General features: G+C 39.4%; 2 protein-coding genes across 2 annotated transcripts; both read left to right on the forward strand.

Moving 5' to 3' along the window:
* Nucleotides 1–36: 36 nt before the first annotated feature.
* On the forward strand, nt 37–5,249 carry TNFRSF9 (TNF receptor superfamily member 9). The gene is made up of 7 exons (XM_040533712.1): nt 37–363; nt 446–562; nt 819–956; nt 1,392–1,458; nt 1,553–1,689; nt 1,910–2,044; nt 3,816–5,249. Exons 1-7 carry the CDS (start codon nt 234–236, stop codon nt 3,938–3,940), a joined length of 849 nt encoding a protein of 282 aa, XP_040389646.1. The 5' UTR covers nt 37–233; the 3' UTR covers nt 3,941–5,249.
* A 13,061-nt stretch (nt 5,250–18,310) lies between these two features.
* On the forward strand, nt 18,311–22,185 carry UTS2 (urotensin 2). Its single transcript, XM_040533527.1, has 4 exons — nt 18,311–18,449; nt 20,598–20,699; nt 21,254–21,297; nt 21,941–22,185. Exons 1-4 carry the CDS (start codon nt 18,347–18,349, stop codon nt 22,055–22,057), a joined length of 366 nt encoding a protein of 121 aa, XP_040389461.1. The 5' UTR covers nt 18,311–18,346; the 3' UTR covers nt 22,058–22,185.
* Nucleotides 22,186–22,973: the final 788 nt, after the last annotated feature.

Below are 22,973 nucleotides of genomic sequence, written 5' to 3' on the forward strand. Positions count from 1 at the left end.
CGGGCCCACCGCGGGGTTTCCGCGCGGGACTCACCGGGAAGCCCCGGCGGGGGGCGGCGGGCGCTGCCCGGCAGAGTCGGGGGTCGCGCCGGCAGGCCGGAAACCCCCGCCGCCCGGGGTTTCCCCGCCGCCCCCGGGCTGACGCAGCCGAGCCCGCCGGGGGCTGCCCCTAAGGGCCGGCGCCCGCCGCCCCGCGCGCACTCCAGCCGTCCGCGCCGCCGCGCACCGACCCCATGGGAGCCGCAGCAGCGCGGCCGCCGCGGGCCAGCCGCGCGCGGGCGCTTCTGCCGGCAGCGCTGCTGGCGCTGGCGCTGAGCCCGGGGCCCGCGGCCGCCGCGCCCTGCGGCGCCGACTGCCCGGCGGGTGAGGGCGAGGGCCGGGCCGGGCCGCGCCGCGGGGTGCCGGGCGCGGCCCCGCTGCAGCGTCTGTCTGTCTCGGCCTGCAGGTACCTTCGTGGTGAGCGCGGGCTGCGGGCGGGGCGCGGACTGCCGGCAGTGCCCGCCCGACACCTTCTCCAGCGCCGCGGGACTCAGCGGCTGCACCCTGTGCCGCAAGTGCGAAGGTACCGGGAGGCGGTGGGGTCCGGACGGGACGGCGAGGTTTAACCTCCGCCTGGATTGGGGGGAAAAAAAAAAAAAGGAAAGACAACATTTGTCATGTCGTTGTAAGCGGAGATGTTACCAGTGAAGTAAGATGATGCATCTCGCTGAACTGACCAGCTTTAATTTCTATAAGAGTAAAGGTCCCAGGCCTTTGCTGCACTAGTTTTTGTGTATTTGTTTTTTTTGTGTAACATCAGGTTCGTTTGCACCTTCCAGGAAGATTCAGGTATTTAAAAGCGTGCTCACCAAAAAGCGATGCCGAGTGTACCTGCAAGGAGGGGTACCGATGCAGTGGCGACGGCTGCTCCCGGTGTGACAGAAGCTGTGGCGTGGGTGAGGAGAGCGCTGGGAGTGGTAAGATTGCCTTCCCTGCTAGCTTAATGCGTTTGCATCCCCGGCACCTTACACAGCACGGCCTCTTGCACATCTCTGAAAGAATTACAGCAAGAACATCCTAAGATAAAAGCTGCTGGTGCTGTTCAGCAGTTTGCATGCTGCGTGGAGTGAGCGTGGTAGCAGACAAGCCCACTGAAATCATGCACCAGTTGGTTCCCTTGGCATGACACTTATTTTGTTGCCAGCATGTAGGAAACTGTATCCAAGTACTGTACTAGTACATAGCGCACAGGGAAGGACTTGCCATGAATGCTTAGAGCGACATAATAAGATAAAGAGAATAGTAATTCTGTGAACGTAGATCATAGTTACTCTAAGCTGTTAAAAATAATGTTTCACGTGTTGTTCTGTATGCTCATCTTGTAAAAACATACCTGTCCTTGTCTGTTGAAGGTTGCCAGACTTGCCACTATGGAACGTTTAATGATCAGCCAAATGGCTCCTGTAAAAACTGGACAAAGTAAGTAAGCTAAAGATAAATGCTGTAGCTTGACTGGACTTCTCTCCATGATTTTTTTTTCCTTTTTTTTTTTTTCCCTTTAAATGTCTTTCAGGTGTTCAGCAAACCAGGTTGTGGAGCCTGGAACTGCAGCAAAAGATGTGGTTTGCAAACATACTTCAGATAATCCCACTTTAGCCACTATTCTATCTACCACTTCTCCTGGGATTCCACTTTTTGTCACTGTGCCAGGTGAGTCACTGTGTAATATTGCTTAGGGAGCTGAGGAATTATGACCAACATACTATAGCTTTTTCACTTACTGTTTAAAGCAGGAGTCCTTTCTCATACCCATTTTTCAAGACTAATCTAGAAGCAGCCATGTTGAAATAGAGACAAGGAAGTCAACTAATTCAAGTGCAGTAGAATTTTGCTCTGTAGCACTTCTTAAAGAATGTTGTTTGCTTCCTAGGGAAGAATATCCAGATGGACATTATCAGAATTTCTCTTGCTGTAGCTGGGCTGTTGTGCATAGTATTTCTGCTACCTTCGTGTGTATGCTTCAGCATCTGGCAGAAAAAGAAACTACATGCTGTCTTCAAGAAAAGTAAGATAGATACGCTCCTCAATTTCATTTATCTTTTTGAAACTAGGCAGAAATCAGGAATCCACGTTTTTGAAGTCTCTTTAAAAGTTGCAGATAATTTTTTTTTCTTCTAGAAGTTTGAAATAGTAACTGAAAGGAAAATTAATTTTGTTATTTTTATTACAAAAATACTCTTAATTATCGGTGGGTGTTTTAGCAGTATTACAGGCTAACTGCAAGCATATCCGTAGAAGTGAAGTATCCATGCAGGTGGAAAAGCTTAACTTGAGCTTTACTGATCTAATTTAAAGGTCAGTTCTATCACTTCCAAGTACCAACCTTGGCATGCACCGCAATAGCACCTTCCATTTCTGTCTGCTCAGAAACACTATCAGTGGCCTGGAGTCAGTATCTCTGAAGTTTGGCTTCAGTAAAAGTGGGGTTATCAGTCAGAATTTTTAAGGTTGGAAGGGACCTCTGAAGGTCAGCTGGTCCAGCTCAGAAATACTCAGAGCAGGTTGCCTAGGACCATCTCCAGGCAGCTTTTGAAGATCTCCAAATGAGGAGACTCCACAAGCTCTCTGGGCAACTTGTGCCAGTGCTCAATCACCTGCACAGTAACAAAGTGCTTCCTGATGTTTAGATGGAACCTCTTGCATTCCACTTTGTGCCCATTGCCCCTTGTCATGGCAGTGGGTATCACTGAAAAGAGCCTGGCTGTCTTATTTGCGCCCAAAGCTGGAGTCAGGTCTGCACTGTAGTAGCAGATGGGACGTGCTGCTAAAGAGATGCAGAACCAGCCTGAATCTAGCACTGCCCTCTGAGAGCTAAAAAGCCCTCTGAGGAAGCACAAGATTACTACACAAAGATGAGATGAATTGCATCCAACAGTTTATCAAGCTCTAGTTTGGCTCTACCAAAAGCTTTTTTTTTTGCATTTAGAGTGAACTGTACAGTACCTGTATTACCTAAGCTTTCAAATTATTTGGATAATACTAGTCCATATTACCTTGGATAATGGAAAGTGACTGTAATCATAAGTTAAGCTACCAGAAGAAAGTTTGCTTGCAGTTTCATAAGCGTTCCAAATCAGGACTTTTCTCCCAGTCCTTTGCAGCTGACACTGACAGAGCTGTTAGCAAAAGTATGTATTATCTTAAAATTAACTGGAAGCAAAAAACTTCGGAAAGGAGGGGATGGGTGGTCCTGTGTGGAGATAGGAGTTGGACTTGATGAGTCTTGTCGATCCCTTCCAACTCAGGATGTTCTATGAGTCTATGATCTTGAGACTTCTAAATTGTGTCTGAGTAAGCATGTACATGTCGCTCTTTTGCACTGCCCTGCATACCTAGTTGTTTTACTAAAAAAGCTAATACTATAGTTACCCTTCAAACTAGCAACTAGAAGAAAATAGCAAGGTTGTTTTTGTTGTTGTTCTGTTTTTAAATTTCTCCTAACAGATAAGGGGTTGATCTTCTAGGGTAATTCTGAATACAGGAGAGAATGTTACTCAGACAAAAATAAACAAACAAAAAAACAGCAATTCCAAGTTAGTCTTCCTTTCGTCTTTGTGGCAAACAGTACAAGCAGCAACTGTTGCATTAGGGAAAACAAAGTATTATAAATTAGTTTTATTAGAAATAGTGTTGTTGAGGAATAATTTCATGCCAAATTATGGAATCATGTGGAAAAATAATTCTTGTTGACTTCCTGCAGTTGTGACTTGAGGAAGAGTGACATAGGATGGCAGAATAAAAACAACAGAAAGTGAACATTTGCTCTTTTTCTTTAGTGCATACTACACCTGAACAATCAGTTCAGGAAGATGCCTGCAGCTGCCGCTTTCCTGAAGAAGAACAAGGTGAATATCAGGACTGTGGCAAATCCACAGAATTCAGAGATCTTTTGGAGAATTAGGAATTGGACTGTCCAGGTCAACCATATTTGTGTTTCTTTTTAGAACACAGAACAAGAACCTGTTTACACAAATAGGGAGGAAACAATCTGTGAATTTCAGAGTGCTACATAGCCCAGCGAGGAAAGAAAAAAACATACCTTTCCTAATTCTTAAAAAAGTTAAAATATATAAAAATATCTAGTTTGTTGACTTTCTTTATCTAGCACTAGGAATCATATTTCTAAGAAGTAGTGCTTGATCTAAACGTAGTACTGCGCTTAAAAGAGATAAGAGAAGGCAGTATGGCTTTCTCCTTCCTCTTATAAATGATGTCTGAACCATAATGTACATGCAGTCTGAAAGCATTTGTCACTAAAAAGGAGATCAGTAGCACATTGGAGAGCCACATGTGACACTCATGGTCTCTGTATTGCCGTTACCAGCTCAGCTGTCGTCTTGAGTGTAGAGCTGCAGCTCCTCCTATATCATGGCTCAAACTCAACAGTGTTGGGTTCCTTTTGCAGCTACAGATAGATCTCATTTCAGATTTTCAGTTGCTATCAGACGTGGAAACAGATACCTGGCCTGACCACCACACGCCTCCTTATGTAGGAGAGAGGAAGATATAAAAATCTAGAGCTGTAAAGTGTTTTATAATAGTTTTTGTATGCTGTTATATTCTGGTGATTGCCTTAAAAGAGGTAGCGGAAACTCTGAGAAAAGCTGTGGTTGACTTGCTCTTAGAAAGGGATATTACTGTGCAGCTGGACTGTAACACTTTCTGTTCTACATCATTCAGCTTTGATCTTTTAGGTGATGTAAATATATTATGTACATTGCAGATGAGGTATATGTAGAATGCGATACATTTCTGGTACTATTTCTGTAACTCTGAGGTTGGAAAGATTTTAACATCAGTGTATCTGTCTTTTTGATCAATTACTGTTACTTTGGTCTTAAAGAGAAAAAAGAAAATGAATGTTTGAGTCATGGCAATGACATCATTTTTAACCTTTTTCAAAACCAAATATTTTATTTTATTTCATCAGTAAATGTTGTTCAAAAATAGAATGAAAACCCACCAACCTGTCGGGTAAAGGGTGATTTTCCTACGTGATTCCAACTTAGAGAAGGATGCTGTTGTGCTTGAAGAATAACAGCCCATCTCTCCATTCAGCACAAAATCAAGATAGCAGGTTATTTTCACTGAACCATGTTTACTAATTTTGATAAACTTCCTCTTTTGTAACTTCTTATACACGTTAGGAAATAAGTGTAGTAACCCTGAACTGTAAAGTTAAGTATATTTAAATAAATTATTTGTTTTGAGTCCCTAGTCCAAGTCTCCTTTCATCTCTATTCATAAGAAATAAGTGACGAGTAAGCCAAGTTCACAAAAACTTAAAGACACAGATAGGACATATGAAAACCCACCAATATTTATAAATCAAAGAGTGGCCTTTACAGCTGGGGAGGATATTTTAGAACCGGATAAAATAGTTCTGCTTGTGATTAGTTTCTAATCCACATGTTAGGTATGAGAATTAATGTACACATCCTGTAAAAACTCAGAACAGCTGGTGTTTTTTGCTTGGAAAAAGATATACTAGTTGGAGTTTTACATTTTGCTAGTGCATTCTCCATACATTTTGAAATACCCAGAAGACTGTGAAACCCTTATTTTCCTCTTCTGTACCTGAAGTGGAAGCAAATCTACTTACTCTACTTGAGGTGCTCATTTCAACACTTTTTCCAGAGAGCTTCGTTTTGCTTTTCCATACTGAAGCTTCAGGAGTGACATGAAAGTTCCACGAATCAAAAGAAAGCCTGTGGCCAAACAAACAAACAAAAACACCTAAATCAGTACAAATTAATTTCAGAAAACAAGGGACACATTTACACTAGAACTGGCCTGCTGGACTATTTCAAGGAACAGTCATTCACAGAAAGAAAAGAAACAATCCGAATGAAATTCCAGGTGCAATCTTCCTTTAAATCAAAGGATTACGTTAATAATTCTACCTGTAATTTTTGTCAGTTAAAACCATAGAAGCGTAAATTAATGATAAAATTAGGTTTGTACTCTTTCTGTGAAATACTTAATTACATCTACAATGCAGACATGATTTGAAGTATCAGCCAAGAAGCCCTAACAGTGAAGAGCAAAACACGTTATTTTCAAAAGTAAAATAAATCATGGGAAAGAGAAGGTGGGCACTTCACAGAAGGGCTACAGTGCTTGCATGCTACTGGAATGCCTTGGCAGCAATGCTGTATTTTATGTGGTTATCACAGAACTGAAAATACAGGTGAATTAATCTGTTTTGCTGCTAAGCAAGATATTACAGTTCAGAGCAACAGGAACACTGTACATACTAAGATGGAACGTTTAGCAGCTTTTTGTCAAGTTCTGTGAATTGTAACTTTCCGTAAGAAATTCAAATTACAGGCATAGAATCATGTGCTTTGTGGAACATAAATCATTTCTACTATCTTCTTTTGACTAAAATGTTAGGTCCAAATCTTAAGTAATATTTTGGGGTCACTTCTGCCTGTGGAATTCTTGAATATTCCAACATTTTTATATACCTCCAAATCTTGGGGGTTGAAGGGGGGAGCAGGAAAAAAAATATTAAAATCCATGTTTTCTTCTCCAACTATACATCAGATCCTGAGCCAAACATTTAGTCAACAGCCTCAAACTGAAACTTAGTTTGTGTAGTTCATTCATTCATTCACATCCTGTAATGAACTGTTTCTTTATCATTCTGACCTCTGCAAAACATTAAAACTTGGAACTTGTCTTTTTAGCATAAACTTTGCAGAGTTAAACAGAAGTACTTCTTATTCCAAAAAGCTCTGGTTTACACCTGTTTTTGATAGGTCATGAGCATCTTGGCTCCACATGTAGATTTTCTTAAAACATACAGATTTTTTAATATCTGAATAAACTTCCCAGTTCACACAGAAATAATGCAGATCAGTCCTTCTGAGCTGTAGCTGTTGTCTGCTTTCTGTAAATATTTCTTTTCTGAACAGTCTTTTTAATTTATTGTGTGGTGAGCAAAAAGAAACTGGGAATGCCATGATGACTCTCAAGCAGCCCAGGTGGCTGAGAATGAGGTAACAGGCCAGATGTAAGCTTTTCGCATTTCCATTTGTTTTTTTTGGAAGTCAGAAAGTGTCCTTTTAGCCAGACTGTGTGTAGGCTTTGGTGATGTCAGATCAGAATTCTGAAAGCATGGAAAGAGGAGACAGATCCTCTTTAAAGATAAGTTTAAACAGGGAAGCCTGCTGCTTTTTTATTGCTTCCAGAAGCAGTACCATTTCCTGACACAGTTACTGGCATCAGTGCTTAAAACCTTGGTTGCCAGATATCTTGAGTTGCGTGGTACAGGAAAGCAAAAGCTTCATAGCAAAAGGTTTTCTGTCCCTCATCTCCCTTTATTCTACAAGTAAACAACACCTAGGCATGCTTGTGTGTTCCTGTGCCTGGTACTTCTGGGTGGAAAAGACTCTGAAACTGTAATAGCTTCTCGCAAACATATAAACATATTTTTTAAAGTATAAACATGAGTTCTTATTTTTCAGTTTTTCTATCAGATCTTTTATACTTACTCTGCTATTGCATCAAGTATCTCTTGTCCACTGTGAGCTCCCTCAGGCACCTCCTTCTGCTTCGATGTGCCTTCCTTCAGGTACACCAATTACATATCTCCTTCCAACAGCGAAGAACAAGACCTACAGTTTAGTGAGTATAGATGTAGCATAAGATCTCCCAGAAAACGTGTGCAATGTATAGAAGAATTCCTCTACATCTGGCACGGTGTCACACTCAAAACATTTCCAAACAGAATCAATGCTGTTTGAAGAATAAAGGACACAAGTATATTGTACTCCCCAAATGAAGCTGTTCACTATTTGAAAACACTTTCCAACTTGTCTTTTCATAAATTAAAGCTAGTGCACCGTTATCTTTGACAGTCATTCTGACTAATCACCTAAAACTCTCCATAAAGAGATGGCCCACTCTGAACAGATGTAACACAGGAAAAATTATTAAACAAGTAACTCACACCACAACACTTGCGTTTTAAGCAGGTCACAAAAATTGGAGATAAGTTTTCACTATTAAAATTATACAAAGTCTTATTCTATCAATAAGCATTACCTCAGTTTTTTTCTCAGCTACAAATAAGGCTTCCCTGATACAGTGCTTTCTTCAGACTCTGTCAAAGGAGGTGCTTCATCCCACAGTTGTTTTCTTGGGTGTGTGTGTGGGGAGTGTTTGTTGTTTTTTTTTTTGTTAGCTGAGTGTCATGAACAGATATCTGAGCATCCTTCTATCCCTGGAACTGGCATGAACAAGGCTGTTGGATATTGTCATTGCCCTCACTGTAAATAAGAGCTTCTAATATAGTCTACAAAGAAAATGGAAATTCCCTCTAACCTCAGTTTGGCAAGAGCTAGTTATGATATCACCTATTATGTTTCCATTCACCTTCCAGATCCTGGATGCCTGCCAATGAAAGCAACATATTATTCCCGCAATTCTCTGAAGCAAACTGGATTTTTATTATAGTGGAAAAAAACACCAGCTGAACATCCATTGAAATCAGTTCAGATTTCTCCTGTTTGTCTAGCCAGTTTGCATTAAGAAAATAAATCATTTTTTAAATGTGATGAACCAAGTGCAAAACCCCATACAAACACACCTACTTCAATTTAGGGATGATTTAGTATAGTTTACCTTAAACCTGTTAAATCTATTCTCAGTTTACATAATCTAAACTGAAACAAGTCATTTCAAAACAAATAAAATGTCCAATCTACCAATTTAAGTCAGTATGAAACCAAATCTTAGGTTACATTTGTACACTTTTCCCCTGCACACAAGCGTTTTCAACAGGTTTAGAACAAATGCTATTCTGGAAAAAGAGGCTGGTGGACAGAGAGGTGAAAAAGACAATTTACATTTATCTATAATACTATAGACTTGAGAAATGTTTATATCTTTAAAAAAAACATTCACAGTATTGATATTTTGATTGTTTCCATTTAGAAAAAGTATAACCCATTTAACCTGAAAGAGAACACTACTCTAGGCTGTAAGCATGCCAAAAAAAAACCAACTACTTTTACTCAGTATACAAATTTTAAAACAGCTTTGAAAGAGTAGAAAAGAATTCTAAATATATCTATGTATACAAACACATCAGCGTCTAAAACAGAATTTAAGTATCTAAAGCATAATACATTGTTTTCAAACTAGAATGGAAAATACAGTGAACAGGTACATGAAAGGAAGAAACACTATTTACTCCAAAAGAACTGCAACATTGCAAGTCAACACCACAGTTGTCTCATCAAGCTAAAAATCTCATCAGAAAGCCAGAGATTTTATGATGATGATGATGATTTACATTGTCATTATTATAGCCAGCCATAATAAGGAATCTTTTTGACTTGTTGTGGTACACCTCAGTAAGTGCATTATCTTATAGAAGTAGAGGTGTAACCACAGAAAATGCTCGATGGTTCAACTCAGAACATGAGTTTCAGTTCTAATAAGAAAGGAAGCTGATATTCTCCTCTCTAACTGGAGAGTTAAAGGATTTAGAAACCTGAGCAGGCACTCCACTCAGGAAGCCTACAGACATGAAAGTAAACCACTCTCTTGTCATTACATCTTCTAACTTTCTGCACTCATCAGCAGTGTAGACTATGATTGTAAATACTTCTGCTCACATGGAACAATGAGGCTGGAACATACAACATTTATGTGTTTTTCAAAAGTGATTAAATAGGCCTCAGGGAATTACTGAATATGCAAAGGACTTACTGTGCTGTGGAAGTACTAATTATCTTACCCTACATAACTGTTTCTGCACCTTCTTCCAGTGATGCCTAATGACACAGAAAGAGATCATTTAAATAAAATGTTAGTATCGTGGCAGAAACAAATAATAAATGAAGAAAGCTTTGTAGGCCTCCCACAGTATTCTGTTTCCGTAGGTGGCAGGTAGCAATGGATTAGATCCTTCTGAGCTTAACTCCTGCTTGTCTGGGGGCCCTAGACCTGGATGCAGTACTTCAAGTGAAGCCTCACAAGGGCAGAGCAGAGGGGGACAATCACTTCCCTCCTCTGCTGACCACTCCTCTGTTGATGCAGCCCAAGATGCAGTTGGCCTTCTGGGCTGCAAGTATGCACTGCTGGATCATGTCAAGCTTTTCATCCACCAGAACCCCAAGTCCTTCTCTGCAGGACCGCTCTCAGTGAGTTCTTCACCCAGTCTGTACTCATGTCTGGGATTGCCCTGATCCAGGTATTATGCCTTGCACTTGGACTTGTTGAACCTCAGTAGATTCACGTGGGCCCACATCTCAAGCTTGTCCAGGTATAAATACGTCCTTTCCTTGTGATATAAAATCATAATCCTCTGCTCTTCCAAATGTGAAAACCTATGCTTCTGTACACAGGTGAACCCTTTCTATTTCCATACCTGTTCACCAGACTCTGCTCAGAAGGAACTAGGTGGTGCTGTTTGGTAAAAGCCTTACTCGCTAAAAAAACGCATATGTAGCAAAGGAATAAGAGTAAGAGGCTAAATACTAACTGCCCTTCAGAATTCTCGTATACTGTAATCTCTCTTGAGAATTCTTCCAGGAAAGAAGAGAGTTCTTGCAGGATTTTGCTCCCATTACCTAATTCCATTGTAGTAACATTCCACTTGCCAAATCAGAAGACAAAGCTCTGGTAACTGCTTTCTTCACCTTTGTTAATCCATACTCTTATTTATCACCCCTATGCCCAGGAATGGACTTCCACTAAAGTCAAGACCAGTCAGAAAGTCAGTCAGTCAGTCATTATGGAGAAAATCAGTTACTACTTGCAGAAGAAATTATTTAATAAATTGGAATCTCTCTCTTAAACAGTGAAGAGAAGAGTCTATGTGGCTGACTGCCAAGGAATGTGCATTTATTTACACAATAACCTTGAAAAAACTGCTTTAAACCTCAAGTTGCCTGATGAGACCTATGCCAACTTTCCCCTTGTTAAGCATACACATTTGTCCTGAGATGTGAATCACTGAGTCTGCAGAGATTCCATTTAATTAACAAACATACACACACACAAAAAGGATTAAAAGGATTATGCACTTGGAAAGCAAAGTAAAAAAATTAAAGTCAGCTTGTGTTAGCCATTCATTTACTGCCTTTTAGTAGGACAGATAAATGCCAATGATTATTAAGAGACCTCTTTAATTAGTCAGTGGCTTCTGTCCAAGCACTAAACTTCTTCAGAACTGACTGAAATTTGTCCTCTAATATCACTTGCAGGAGAGTCAAAAGCGACTATATTTTTGTAAAAATGAGTCTGATCAGTGATCCTAAGCCTCTGTAGTAAAAACAGGAAGAATGTGTGCAACAAATGAGAAAATCTGATTAAAAAAATAAAAAAAAGCAGAAAAACACCTCTGACAAAATTGCTTTTGTTCCATCCTAACCCATCCTTCACTGTAAATTCCAGGCTTTATCCTCTTGCTCCTAAGATAATGAAGCAGGGCACTATATTCAAAGGCAGCAAAATCTTAATAAGTCTCTAATAAATTGTTTTGTAATAAGAAAGCAACAAGGCACATCATCATACAATTAACTAAGCATGAATGTCCCAAGTGGGGAAGTGTAGAAGACAACTCTTATGCTTCACCATCTGTTGTAATTTATTGCTTTAAATTTCTGCAGTTCTTTGAGCTAGAAAGAATGCAAAAGAACAGCCTGACCTGCCCACCTCACCACCCAAACTACGAAGAAAAGAATCATTAGGTTATTGCTGCTTCCCACAGAAGCCAGAGAGAGTTTAGGATCTCAAGATCAGAACTGCAGGGATGCAAAGATGAGAATAAGCCTATAGTACTCAGGGGTAGAGAGAAACAGAAAATGACACTAAGCTCCATAGTTCAATTTGCTGAGGATGTAATTTTCTCAGCAAGCTAGAATACAAGGGCAGGGGAGCAAGGGAGAGGTATCATAGAATATCCCAAGTCAGAAGGAACCTGCAAGGATCATTGAGGACAACTCCTGGCTCCATACAGGGCAACCTAGTTGTTAAAACTCTATGTCTGAGAGGATTGTCCAAATGCTTCTTGAACTCCAGCAGGCTCAGTACCATGACCACTTTCCTGGGGATTCTGATCCAGTGCCTCAAGCCTCACAGCGAAGAACCTCTTCCTAACATCCTGCCTGAACCTCCCCTGACACAGCTACATGCCATTCCCTTGGGTCCTATCACTGGTCACATGTATTTTTAATAGTTTATACAACGTAAATTGAACAAATAATTACCTGGTGCCTATGCAGGCACAAGGACTCTAGCAGCATGAGGTAGCGCTGTTCCAGGCAACCAGTGTCATCCTCCATTCCCTGTCCGTGGTCCTGTGCAGGAGGCTGGATAAGGACAGAGCTCTGCAAACACCTTCCTGAATCCTCCTTTTACAAGCTTTTTTTTTTTTTTTCTTCCCACTCTCTACACTTCCACCTATAGCAAACAGACAAACAAGGCTGCGCACTGGAGATAGAGGAACAATGCCAAGAACGTACTGAGACCACAAGCAGGAAGGGAGAAGAAAAAACAAGCTAGTACACAGAATGGAACAAGATGTAAGAAAAGACTAGCAAAGGGGCTGCTACGTTAAAGCCCTGTGAAGGTCAAAATTCTGCTTGAGGTCTTTTGTCTGTAATTTCAGAGAGTTAAAACAGATAATTGAGGCAGGCTTTCCAAGCCTTCTCAACAGGCCACTTCTAGAAGCACCAAGACTGAAGACATTTAAGAGAAGGAAAAAGATGTTCAAAGTAAAAAAAGAAAGTGGAGGAGATCATACTACTCTTCATGCAAGAGTCATTCAAGAGTGAAGACACTGTCCTGAACTGTCTGCTGTACTTTAATCCACATAATTGTGGTTGTGCTATTTAGTAGGCTGAACTTCCAGTGTAGATTTAACACCAGCAGCACGATGCTGACTCCTCTTAGTGAAGATACTCAAGGAAAAAAACAAACAAAACAAAAAAATAAGAAATACATTGGATGGAGACTTCCTCCAGAATAAAAATCTCTAACCTTATTTAATCTATCTTCACACTCAAAAAAAAAAAAAATCTTTAGCTGAAAAAGGTATATGTAATGCAAGAAGAGAAGAAAAATATAAACTTTTTCAGAAGAGAAAACAAACAAAAAAAATCACATCACCCCACTGTTACTTTTCCTCAAATTATTTATATTAGAGACCTAAATGTTAAGCCTACACTCCACTGACTGTTGAAGTAGACTAAGTGCCGGGTTCTGCTCTTGAGGCACTCTAGGTTTGTTCTGAAGGTTTCTCAGCGCCACCTTCCGGGGAAGCAGTTTCATTATCAAGTCTCTTAAATCGACCAAAGGACAAAACCAGCATGAGCAGAGAGAGAATGTTTCTTTTCTGTGAAGAATAGCCTGAAAGAACTAGGTACCTGTTACTAGTCGGGGCACGCTGGCTATCTGTTAAAGAATACAGCCATGTTAATTTAATTTAGTTAATTTAGCCCAATTCAGAAAAAAAATAGGTAAACGTACTCACCTATCCCAGTTCTTTCGTAACTGTTCTCTCCCTTTACGCTTCCTAAAACAGAAAAGAAAGGATTGGTGCACCGTGTCTAGGATCAGAACTGTTTTGGACTACTCTGGATGACTGGTAGGTCTTTAAAGATTCAGCTGTTAATACAACACCTTACAACAAACCTTTGAAGAAAATCCAAACTGAAAACCTTCACGTGTTCCAGTTGCTGCGGTGTTGCAGAAGCAGATACGCACCTCCAAAGAAAATAAGCCCAAGCCTCCAGCTTGGTCTACACCTGGTCTGATGAAATAGGAGTGTAAGTACGGACAGTCACTGACTTGCAGCCTATGCCTTTCAGCAAGACTGCTTTGTCCTCCGTTTTTTGTGGCGCACTGACCAGACAGGAAGAAAGGTAAAGAGAGCTCCTTTCTGCAGAAAATGTCCTCTTTTTCCTTACTTAGACTGTCTGCTCTCATCATTTCAGTTTTAAAAATAAACTTTAACCATATAGTCAGTTCCATTACATTTTTCGTGGAACAAACCTCATTTCAAGATCTGGTCTCTGCTCTTCTGTTTGTGGCTACATTATATCCAGAATCCAATTCCCATAAGATATTGATGTGCTATATTTCAAAGTTCCAGTCATGCCAGACTTACTTTCCTTCATGTCAAACAGTCTGAAGCTTTAGCTTGCTAATTCTGTAATACCGAGAAGACAGGGGAATTAGGGACCAGTTTATCAAGCTTCACTTGGAGAAAATACCCAGACTACAGTGTGCCAGCCCAACAGGGAAAAACAAACAAACAAACACAAACAAAACAACAACAATAAAAAACACAACCCACCACACATACACAAAACCAAAAACAACAAGAAAAGAAAACAAAAGCAAGAGTTCCGCCCCCCCCCCAGAATGGTAGAAACTATACTAACAAAGGAGCAATGTTTTAGCAGCTGTGATCTGCAATCTTGTACCAGACTAAATTTTTAGGCCATTTGCCAATTCTGTAACAAAATAAAAATATCTTCAGAAATGTGTGCAGCCCTCCCATCTTCATTTATGAAGAGGTATGCATTGAGTTATGCACATAATTATGCCCGTAACAGAACAAGAAAACCTAGGTCAGAACCTAACAGATCTTAAATAACTTTAAGAGAAAATCAGAACACAGAAGTACTACTGTGCATAGCCAAGTAGACCGTATAGCACTACCTGTTCTTACAGACCATACACTGCATGTGTTACATCACAGTTTGCACAGCGTGGGCAACAGCAGAATCTTCAGTGTCCAAAAGCTAGTGCCCAAGTTATGTTATTTTTTTCCATTGATCCACTGAGTCTCCCAACAGGCTATTTTCAGTACACTCAAAATAAAATGTATACATAAGACAATGCAAGTTAGTGACAGAAAAAGTTATTGCACATATGATATCACAAGGCAGCTATTTCTATATGCAAAATAGAGCTAATAATCATGTTACGAAGCTGAAGAATTAGCTACAAAGAGAAATTAGAAGTTAACTTCATAAGTATTATTGAGGACAAAGATCTGCTAAAACCATCAGTGACATCAAAGCAAACATAAACCCCGAAGTGATATGCTAGACCCTAGCAAGTAAGTGAATAATACTACAAATATTTTTTCTCTCACACCAGCTGACATGTATACATGTGCAAGTATTCTGAGGGATTCACTGAAACAACATGTTAGGTTAAAAATTCTAGCAAAAGTCAGTGATTAATTTAATTTTATATATTTTTTATATAATTATTATACATAAAACTACTTATATAATTATAATTTATATAATGATAAGCTCATCTGCAATTACACTGTCAATACATAAGCATTCGACTGCATGCCTATCTTTATGCAATCTAAATGCAAGCCATATAGTTACATCATGGATTATATCCCAGGAAAAAGTCTCTCGTACATATGCTACTGACAAATTATGAATCGTCTTCTCTGAAGTTTGTTCTTTTTACCAACAACCACAATAGTTGAATAACAAAACTTGTGCTTACTTGTTATAAAGTATTTTAAAACAGGGGAAATAATTTTTGCATCAGATTTCTTCCTTACTATTTAACTCAGAAGGTGGGTAGTTTGCAGTTATTTCTTTAAATGTTTCCCTAACATTATTAGCAATTTATTCTTCATGAGTCATCACTTTAAATCAAGAATAGTTATTTCTTCCAATAATTCAGAACAATTTTTTATACTAGGTTAACTTGTATTTACTATTCAGAGTTTGTTCAGTAATTTATTTGGAGTCTTGCTGCCCTGTTATTTAAAACTGAAGCACTTGAAAGAAAGTCTATTAGCACAAATAAGAACTTAAAAGATTTTGCACAAAATAGTAGCTTTGATAAAATTTAGAATCGTTTTTTGAAAATCAATTCTCAATTTTTCAAAATGCAATTCACATTTACTTCCCTCACACATGTATTCCCAGTTTTGTACCTTTGTTTAGGATGAGCTGTTTCTTTGCTTTGTATAATGACGTGTGCACTGTCACCTCAGGAAAATGCCTTTGACATTTTGGTGGAAGAAAGAGTGTCTAAGTGACAATTTCAAATCTGAGTGAAGGCAATAATCTGTGGGCAAGTTGCCTTACTTCTACATGACGCACTTCATGATTGCTCTAAGAGGCTGAGTCTTCCTTGTCAGAAGACAAAGGACATCAAGTTGCTCATGAAGAGTGCTTCATTAGCTTTCCTTGGAGGATGCTCAGAGTGAATATTGATAATGCCATTGTCATTGATAGTTCACTGAAGGAGAAGCATTTGTACAGAGCATCCAGCACCAACAGTGAGATCATACATCAAATCAGACCTAATAACTGTCCGCAGTTTTGGAACGAAGAGTTGCATGACTCAGATGAGGAGAGAGAATTCCTCTCTACCTACTTATTTATCTTGTAGGGAAGCACAGGGAAAGAGGCACATGAAATGTATTAGGTTAATTCTGTAGGGAAATTATTTTGTCACATCCACTCACTTCACTGAAGTCCAGAGAAACAGGTTTTATAGTTCAGACACCAGCAGCATGAGTTCTCTAAGTCAATGCTGGACCTCTCTGTACACACAGGATAACAGAAGAACTTAGCTAGAAAGGAGGTCTATCTGAAGGTCCTCTGTCACCTCTTCCACCATGTCTCTGGACTCAAAGCAGAGCATTTGAACTTACATGGAGATGCTCAGGGCCTTGTCTGAGTTTTGAAGTTCTGTTCCACTTCATCCTTAGAGCTGGTCAAACCTGACTGGACACGCTCCTGTGTAACCTGCTCCGACTTAGCATACTTCAAGCAGGAGGATTAGTCTAGATGAACTGCAGAGGTGCCTTCCAACAGCAATCATTCTGTCATTCACAGAGTCTACAGCTTCTCTGGACAACCTGTTAACCATGCACATGTAAAGCATGCTTTCTTTGAATTAAATCTGCAGCAGAAATCCAGCTATTCTAATACAACAGATATTGCTAATTTTAAAATAGTTCTAGGAGCCACAGAATTCATGATATAAAATCTTAATCTTCAACAAGAAATGTTAACAAAGAAAGAAGGAAGCATGTAACTTGTGCAACTTACAGTTATCACAATTAAAAATATGGAAACAATAGTGACATTAGTTAGATTTCATTGTAATTTGAAAAGGATTTGAAAGCACAAATGTTTGATTAGAGAGGCAGGAAAGAAAATTATGGAACCTCTATTACTAATCTGAACAGACATCAGTTTTTCTCAACTTAAGAAAATTCAAATAAAATTCTTAATTTTTATTTTTAAAGTTTCTAGACTATTAGATATGATGCTCTGTAGAGAATGAAGATAAGACGAGTGAGTTCTTCGATATAAAAAATTGTAAGTAGAGAAGACAAAATATATCAGATAGATAGAAACAAGCTAAAGTTGTAAGATTAATATACTAAGCATAGCAGCCACCTCATAGCATTAAATAAAAGCAAAAGGCAAACAGGAAAAAAAAAGCTAGTACACAGAATAAAGTAGTTACTTAGAAGTGAAGAAAACAGAAGATAAAGTGAAATGGAAAAGGGACACCCAGTCTAGCTAGGCACTTGCATTCAATACCAGCCAAAGTAGTCTACAAGCATTCAAGCAAGTCTCCATGTGGAAGCTCTACTTTCTCTGTCAAGATGATTCTCTAGGGCAACGTTGGGTAAGGTCTTCTCAAACAAGTAGATGTGAAATACTACAAGGAAAATCAAAAAAAAGCATCAACCAACCAAACAACCCACCACACTAACATTTTCGTGTAAATTAACTAGATACTTTAGCTTTCCTTTTTTGCTTGTTCTGGCACAAGAATGCCAAACGTAACACATCCATCCATTTCACAAAAGAAAAAAAAAGCATATTTCATATCAGATGCTTTGCGTCAAGCTTGCTAGGGCTCATAAATCAGCTGTCTTATTGCCCTGGTCATTTCAACCAACGTCTGACCCTTTTGTTAACTCATGATTTATAACTGGAAGTTACTTTTCTTTATGCCAGATTTATAAACTTTACTGTGCTTGGTTTGATATAATATCCATTTTGTACACCAAGCTGTAAGACAGTAAATTTATTGTCCGTGAACTGTTACCTTGAAAAATTACATCAATGCAAAGTGGTTTCCATTTAGAATCAATGGGCAATAAATTCATTGGATTTTTTTTTTTTGGGGGGGGTGGGGGTGGAGGAGGCATGATGATATTTATGAGGTCATGAGCAGCTATATAACGAGTGAAACTGGGAGCAGAGGCAACAGTGAGACAGGAGTTCAGAGTTCCAGGGGTTGACAAAGACAAAATATATTCAACACAGCAACAATGTACAAGCTGGTATTCTGCTGTCTCATCATCATCAGCTTCTCCTGTCCTCTCTTTTCTCTCCCCACCATCAACACCAGTGAGATGTCTCATCAACTCTCAGGTAAGAGTCTTTTGGTTTTAGTGGTCATAAAACAGTGGATGGAGCATTAAAACCAGAAGAGAAGCATGTATGCTTTCAGAGGGGACCTTTATCTGTGCTGATCAGCTGGAGAAAAAGCAGGAATGACTTCAGAACACTGGCAGCACAAGTAATATCATTGGTGGGTGCTAGTCTTGTAAAATGGGGAGGTTGGGTGCCCTATATGCTTTTTTCCTGCTGCTTTGAGATTCAAGGGATGATGTATTTGCTGAATGTGAGTTGACAGATACAGCATCTATCTCCGAAGCAACTTAAGTAGGCATTAGGTAATTTAAAGAAACTTGTCTCTCCGCTTGCCACGCTTTAAAATGAGCTGTGCTTAACTGAAGTTTTGCTTAACTGAAGTTATATTTTAAAAGGGGGTAGCCTACTACAAAGATAATACAATCCTATATAGATCAAGAACAGGCAAGCCTGCTTTACACTACAAAAATAGCAATGTATTTACTTGCACTAATGCAGACTCCATCCAGCCCAGTGAAAGAATTAAACTTTGCTGTTCTCAAATTTTGAAGTCATACTGTAGGTCAAGACTAAGATGTATCATTAAATTGCACACAGAGTCTGGAGGGTTACTATCATCAGACCCAACCAGTGCTGGACGACTTTGTGAAATGAGCTCTATAAGAACAAGCAAATCAAAAACTAAATTCTTTCACAAAGCCAACTATGAAAAAGCAGCCATTATAGAACTGCTTTGCAGGTGAAACAGCTGTTGTGTTGGTTTATTGTAGAATGGTTTGGGTTGGAAGGGACCTTAAAGATACCTTTATAGGTTTGCTTTGTAAATCTTGGACTCATTGGGCTTATTCAATCTTACTTGCAAATACAAAGAATTACTAGGCTTGGTAAGACAGAAGTAGAACTCTATATTGAAGAGAGTTCTTTTTTTTGTTTTTAAATCTCAAAGCAAAGTTACTTGCTAACACTGCTCTGAATTAAAAAACAATGTGGGGATAGAGATATGAATTGGCTCAACATAGAACAGGGAATTTATAGTATTCATATTCAGTCTTAAACTGAAATCCCCACTGTGCTTCGCAGCTGTCTTTTTGTACATTTGACAAGCTAACAACTTGGATGTCTAAGGTCTGCAAATATCTTTATAACAAGCTTCTGAACTGTTGGGGGGGTTATTTGCAACAGTTAGTTTTCTTGTATATTTCCTACTGAGGAGCTATATGGTGTCACCCATCTGTGTGGGTAAAAGCAACTAAAACTACATAGTACAATCCAAAGCGTAACTAAAAATATATATATTAATATTCAGAGTTTTGCAATACCTCCCTCTCGTTGTCCACTATTTTGAATGTCTGCTATTCATTAGCAGAGATTAAATTTACTGTCCAGATTACAAAAACCTTATGTTACCTCAAGTATAACACCACTAAGAGCTCCTGTTTGCAACCCACTTTGGGGAAACAGGATGGTTAAAGAATTATAAATTCTCTATGTACATACAAATCAATTCCATCAGGTATATTACTCTTCCTGAACCAACAGGTTGGTGATCTGTATTGGTACGCACTTTGATTGAGATTGATGGTAGAAATGTACCAAGAAGTGTAGATGCTGAAATCTCTTTTAAGGTTTCCTACATTTATTCCTGCCCTTCCCCCCATTTTATTGCATTTTATAGTTGGGAAATAGAGCAGGTTAATAACACTTGAACAGGAAATTTTATCCTTATTCATAGAAAAGCTCCAGCATAGGGACTAGTTGATACAGAAATGGATTAAAAAAAAAAAAGACAAAGATAAACCATACAAATCTGGGGTGCCTACAGCTGGTACCAGAAGGATTACTTTGTGATTTCTCCAAGCAATGTGAGAGGCTGCTGTTAGTTTAAATAAAAAAAAATCTTAAAGAAAGGTCTACCAGAGAAATGTCAATCTGAGATTAACATCAGGTGTCTTTTATCAAAGCTCTGAAAGGAAGAAACTATTCCCTATTGCATTCATTAAATGAGGATGGATAATTCAAAATTTCAAGATAATTTGTTGGTGGAGCCAACATACCTGGTCAGAAATCTTCTGACACTGAATGAAACAGGGATTCAAAGCAAAATACTCTTACCATATGCCTGTCTCTGTCATTTTCTACTTGCAGCTGATGAAGATTCAAGATTAAACCTGGAGCGGCTGGGCAGCACTTCTCTGCTTCAGTTTCTGCAGGATCTCTTGAGTACACTGACTGAAGACAATAAAGCAGGTGAAGCTTTACCACTGCAATTTATGGCAGAGTGCCAATAGTTTGCGTATGCCAGTAGTGCCAATAGGATGCAAGCATTCACATATATTGCACCCTAGCTCCCAGGCAATTAATGAAGTACTTCATTATGCATAAGCAACAGTCAGCTGTCGTTTAGTTAACTGAGACATTGGGGAAACCTGCTGAGCAGCCATGTTTACAGCTTAGTAGTAGCTGGAAAATCTTTCAAACTAGTTTAGCAAAACCACCATATAGTAAAATCAGAGCAACACTTGCAGAAAGTGCAGAATTAATACTCATAGAATATTTGGGGGTCCACAGATACAAGAAATGCCTGCTGAAAAACGTATTGCAGCTTGCACCTCAGATCCGGCAGGAATGATGGGCCACAGCAAGAACTGGTCGTGCTGCAACAAAAGGGTTTCCTTTCTGGTACTCTGAACATTCCAGTTCAAGCCTTCTGTCAGTTGTAGCATTATGGCACACATGAATGAATTGTGTATGTTCATTATTTCTAAATGACAAAACATTTCATTTTGTCTCCCCTCTACCAGATCTTAGCTCCAACAGCTATAACCCAAGGGAAAATATAAAAGAGGTAAGTAAATGACCATCTTCCACTAAAACAAGAAATTAAGACCCCATATTTTAAACTATGCAGAGTTGTTATGAAGACATCATTTAAGATCCACAGACTTAATAAACAGCGCAGACTAAAGTATGCCACAAAATTCTTGAAGCTAGAATCACTTGGCAGTTAGGTTTGCAGTGGAGAAAAAGAAAAGAACAATAAAAACAAATTACATGATAATAACAAAAAAAGTAATCTAGAGCATTTCATTCTAAAAAGAAAAAAAAATCTTACAAAACCAAAACACTTCCCCCCCCCCCCCCCCCAAACCAGCTTTGTCAATAAAGGCCAAAAGGCCGATTTCCAGCTTTGGCAGGCCTACTTAATACACCAACCAGTATAAGGCTGCATGTCACTGTTCACCCACTACAACATAGGCTACACAGTACATTCAGATTTGTTATAAGCCATTAGGTAATTTGAGAACATCATTACTGTTTGCTTGCCTGCTGGCAAATATAGGCAGAAGACACGGAGGTGTACACTGGGCAGCCCCTCCTTTCCCCCCAGTCAGAACACAGTGTGAGGTGATCAGATGGGGGCAGTGAAGAGTGTGCTTTCTCTCTGTTTACCACCCATTGGTAACCTGTCTAATGCTGTTTGACTTCAGATTTTCTATGGAAATCACCCACGAATTGCTTTGCTGGGCCGCCTGTTGACGAAGGACAGGAAACAGTACAAGAAACGTGGGAACCTTTCTGAATGCTTCTGGAAATACTGTGTGTAAAGAGGAAAACAAACTCTCTGAGTTTGGCTACATAATTTATACACGTCTGAAAACATGTATATAGATTTGCTTGATTTAAAATGAGAATGAAGGAAATTGAAGACAGCTTCTAACTTTAAACTCTACGCTACTTGAAAATTAATAAATTCTTGATGTTTTGCAAATATTCTGTGAGCAGCATAGTATTTTCTTGGAGTTCAGCACAATGGGATGAAAATAATGGTACAAAGCGACAAATATGCAACACAAGAACTTAGGCAGGGGGAGCATGACTGTCCATGGTGGCAAACTAACCAGAAGGGTGATGCCTCAACAAGTGGCCTCAACCACGTCTAAATCCAAAGGCATGAGGACTTTTTCCTTTGCCACCTCATCATTTGATATAATTTGATGTGTCCAGAAGGAAGGGCTCTGTTGCATTTCATGATAATACCTGCCCACTGAAGAATGGCAGCTTAATAGCACCCAGTCCCCTCCTGACATCCCCAAGGCACCATAAAAACAGTAAGCACGTATCAGGATCAAGCATCTGCTTCTACTGTCTCTGGCGAGACCACTCATAAATGAAGGCCAATCTAGTCTATTTGCCACACCTTGACTAGTCCCGGCTGCCTAGGACAACGGAATTACCAGTGTATAGCACAAGCTTTAAGAATTGCAGCTGATCATCACGAAGTATAGCATAGAGGGTCAACATTACAGTTGACAATGTCAAGGCTTTCAACCCAGATTGTGGATAGTCAGTGGAGAAGGGCAGGGATGAGATAGATGACTTAACAGCAGACTTCCAGTACTTAAAGCAGGGAATATTACAGAAGTGCATAGAAAAGAAAAAAAAAATGGAGGGGTGTCTCTTTTGAACTGAATGATTCTATGACTCTGTAACTTGCACTCATGTGGCTGTACACAGAGATGC

This window comes from Cygnus olor, chromosome 21 (assembly GCF_009769625.2).
Source record: "Cygnus olor isolate bCygOlo1 chromosome 21, bCygOlo1.pri.v2, whole genome shotgun sequence".
Classification (NCBI taxonomy): Eukaryota; Metazoa; Chordata; class Aves; order Anseriformes; family Anatidae; genus Cygnus; species Cygnus olor.

Coding starts and splice junctions, on each gene's coding strand:
- UTS2 (XM_040533527.1), top strand. CDS start 18,347: ATGTACAAGCTGGTATTCTGCTGTCTCATCATCATCAGCTTCTCCTGT. Junction 18,450..20,597: donor GATGTCTCATCAACTCTCAG/GTAAGAGTCTTT, acceptor TTCTACTTGCAG/CTGATGAAGATTCAAGATTA. Junction 20,700..21,253: donor GACTGAAGACAATAAAGCAG/GTGAAGCTTTAC, acceptor CCCCTCTACCAG/ATCTTAGCTCCAACAGCTAT.
- TNFRSF9 (XM_040533712.1), top strand. CDS start 234: ATGGGAGCCGCAGCAGCGCGGCCGCCGCGGGCCAGCCGCGCGCGGGCG. Junction 957..1,391: donor TGAGGAGAGCGCTGGGAGTG/GTAAGATTGCCT, acceptor TGTCTGTTGAAG/GTTGCCAGACTTGCCACTAT. Junction 1,459..1,552: donor TCCTGTAAAAACTGGACAAA/GTAAGTAAGCTA, acceptor AATGTCTTTCAG/GTGTTCAGCAAACCAGGTTG.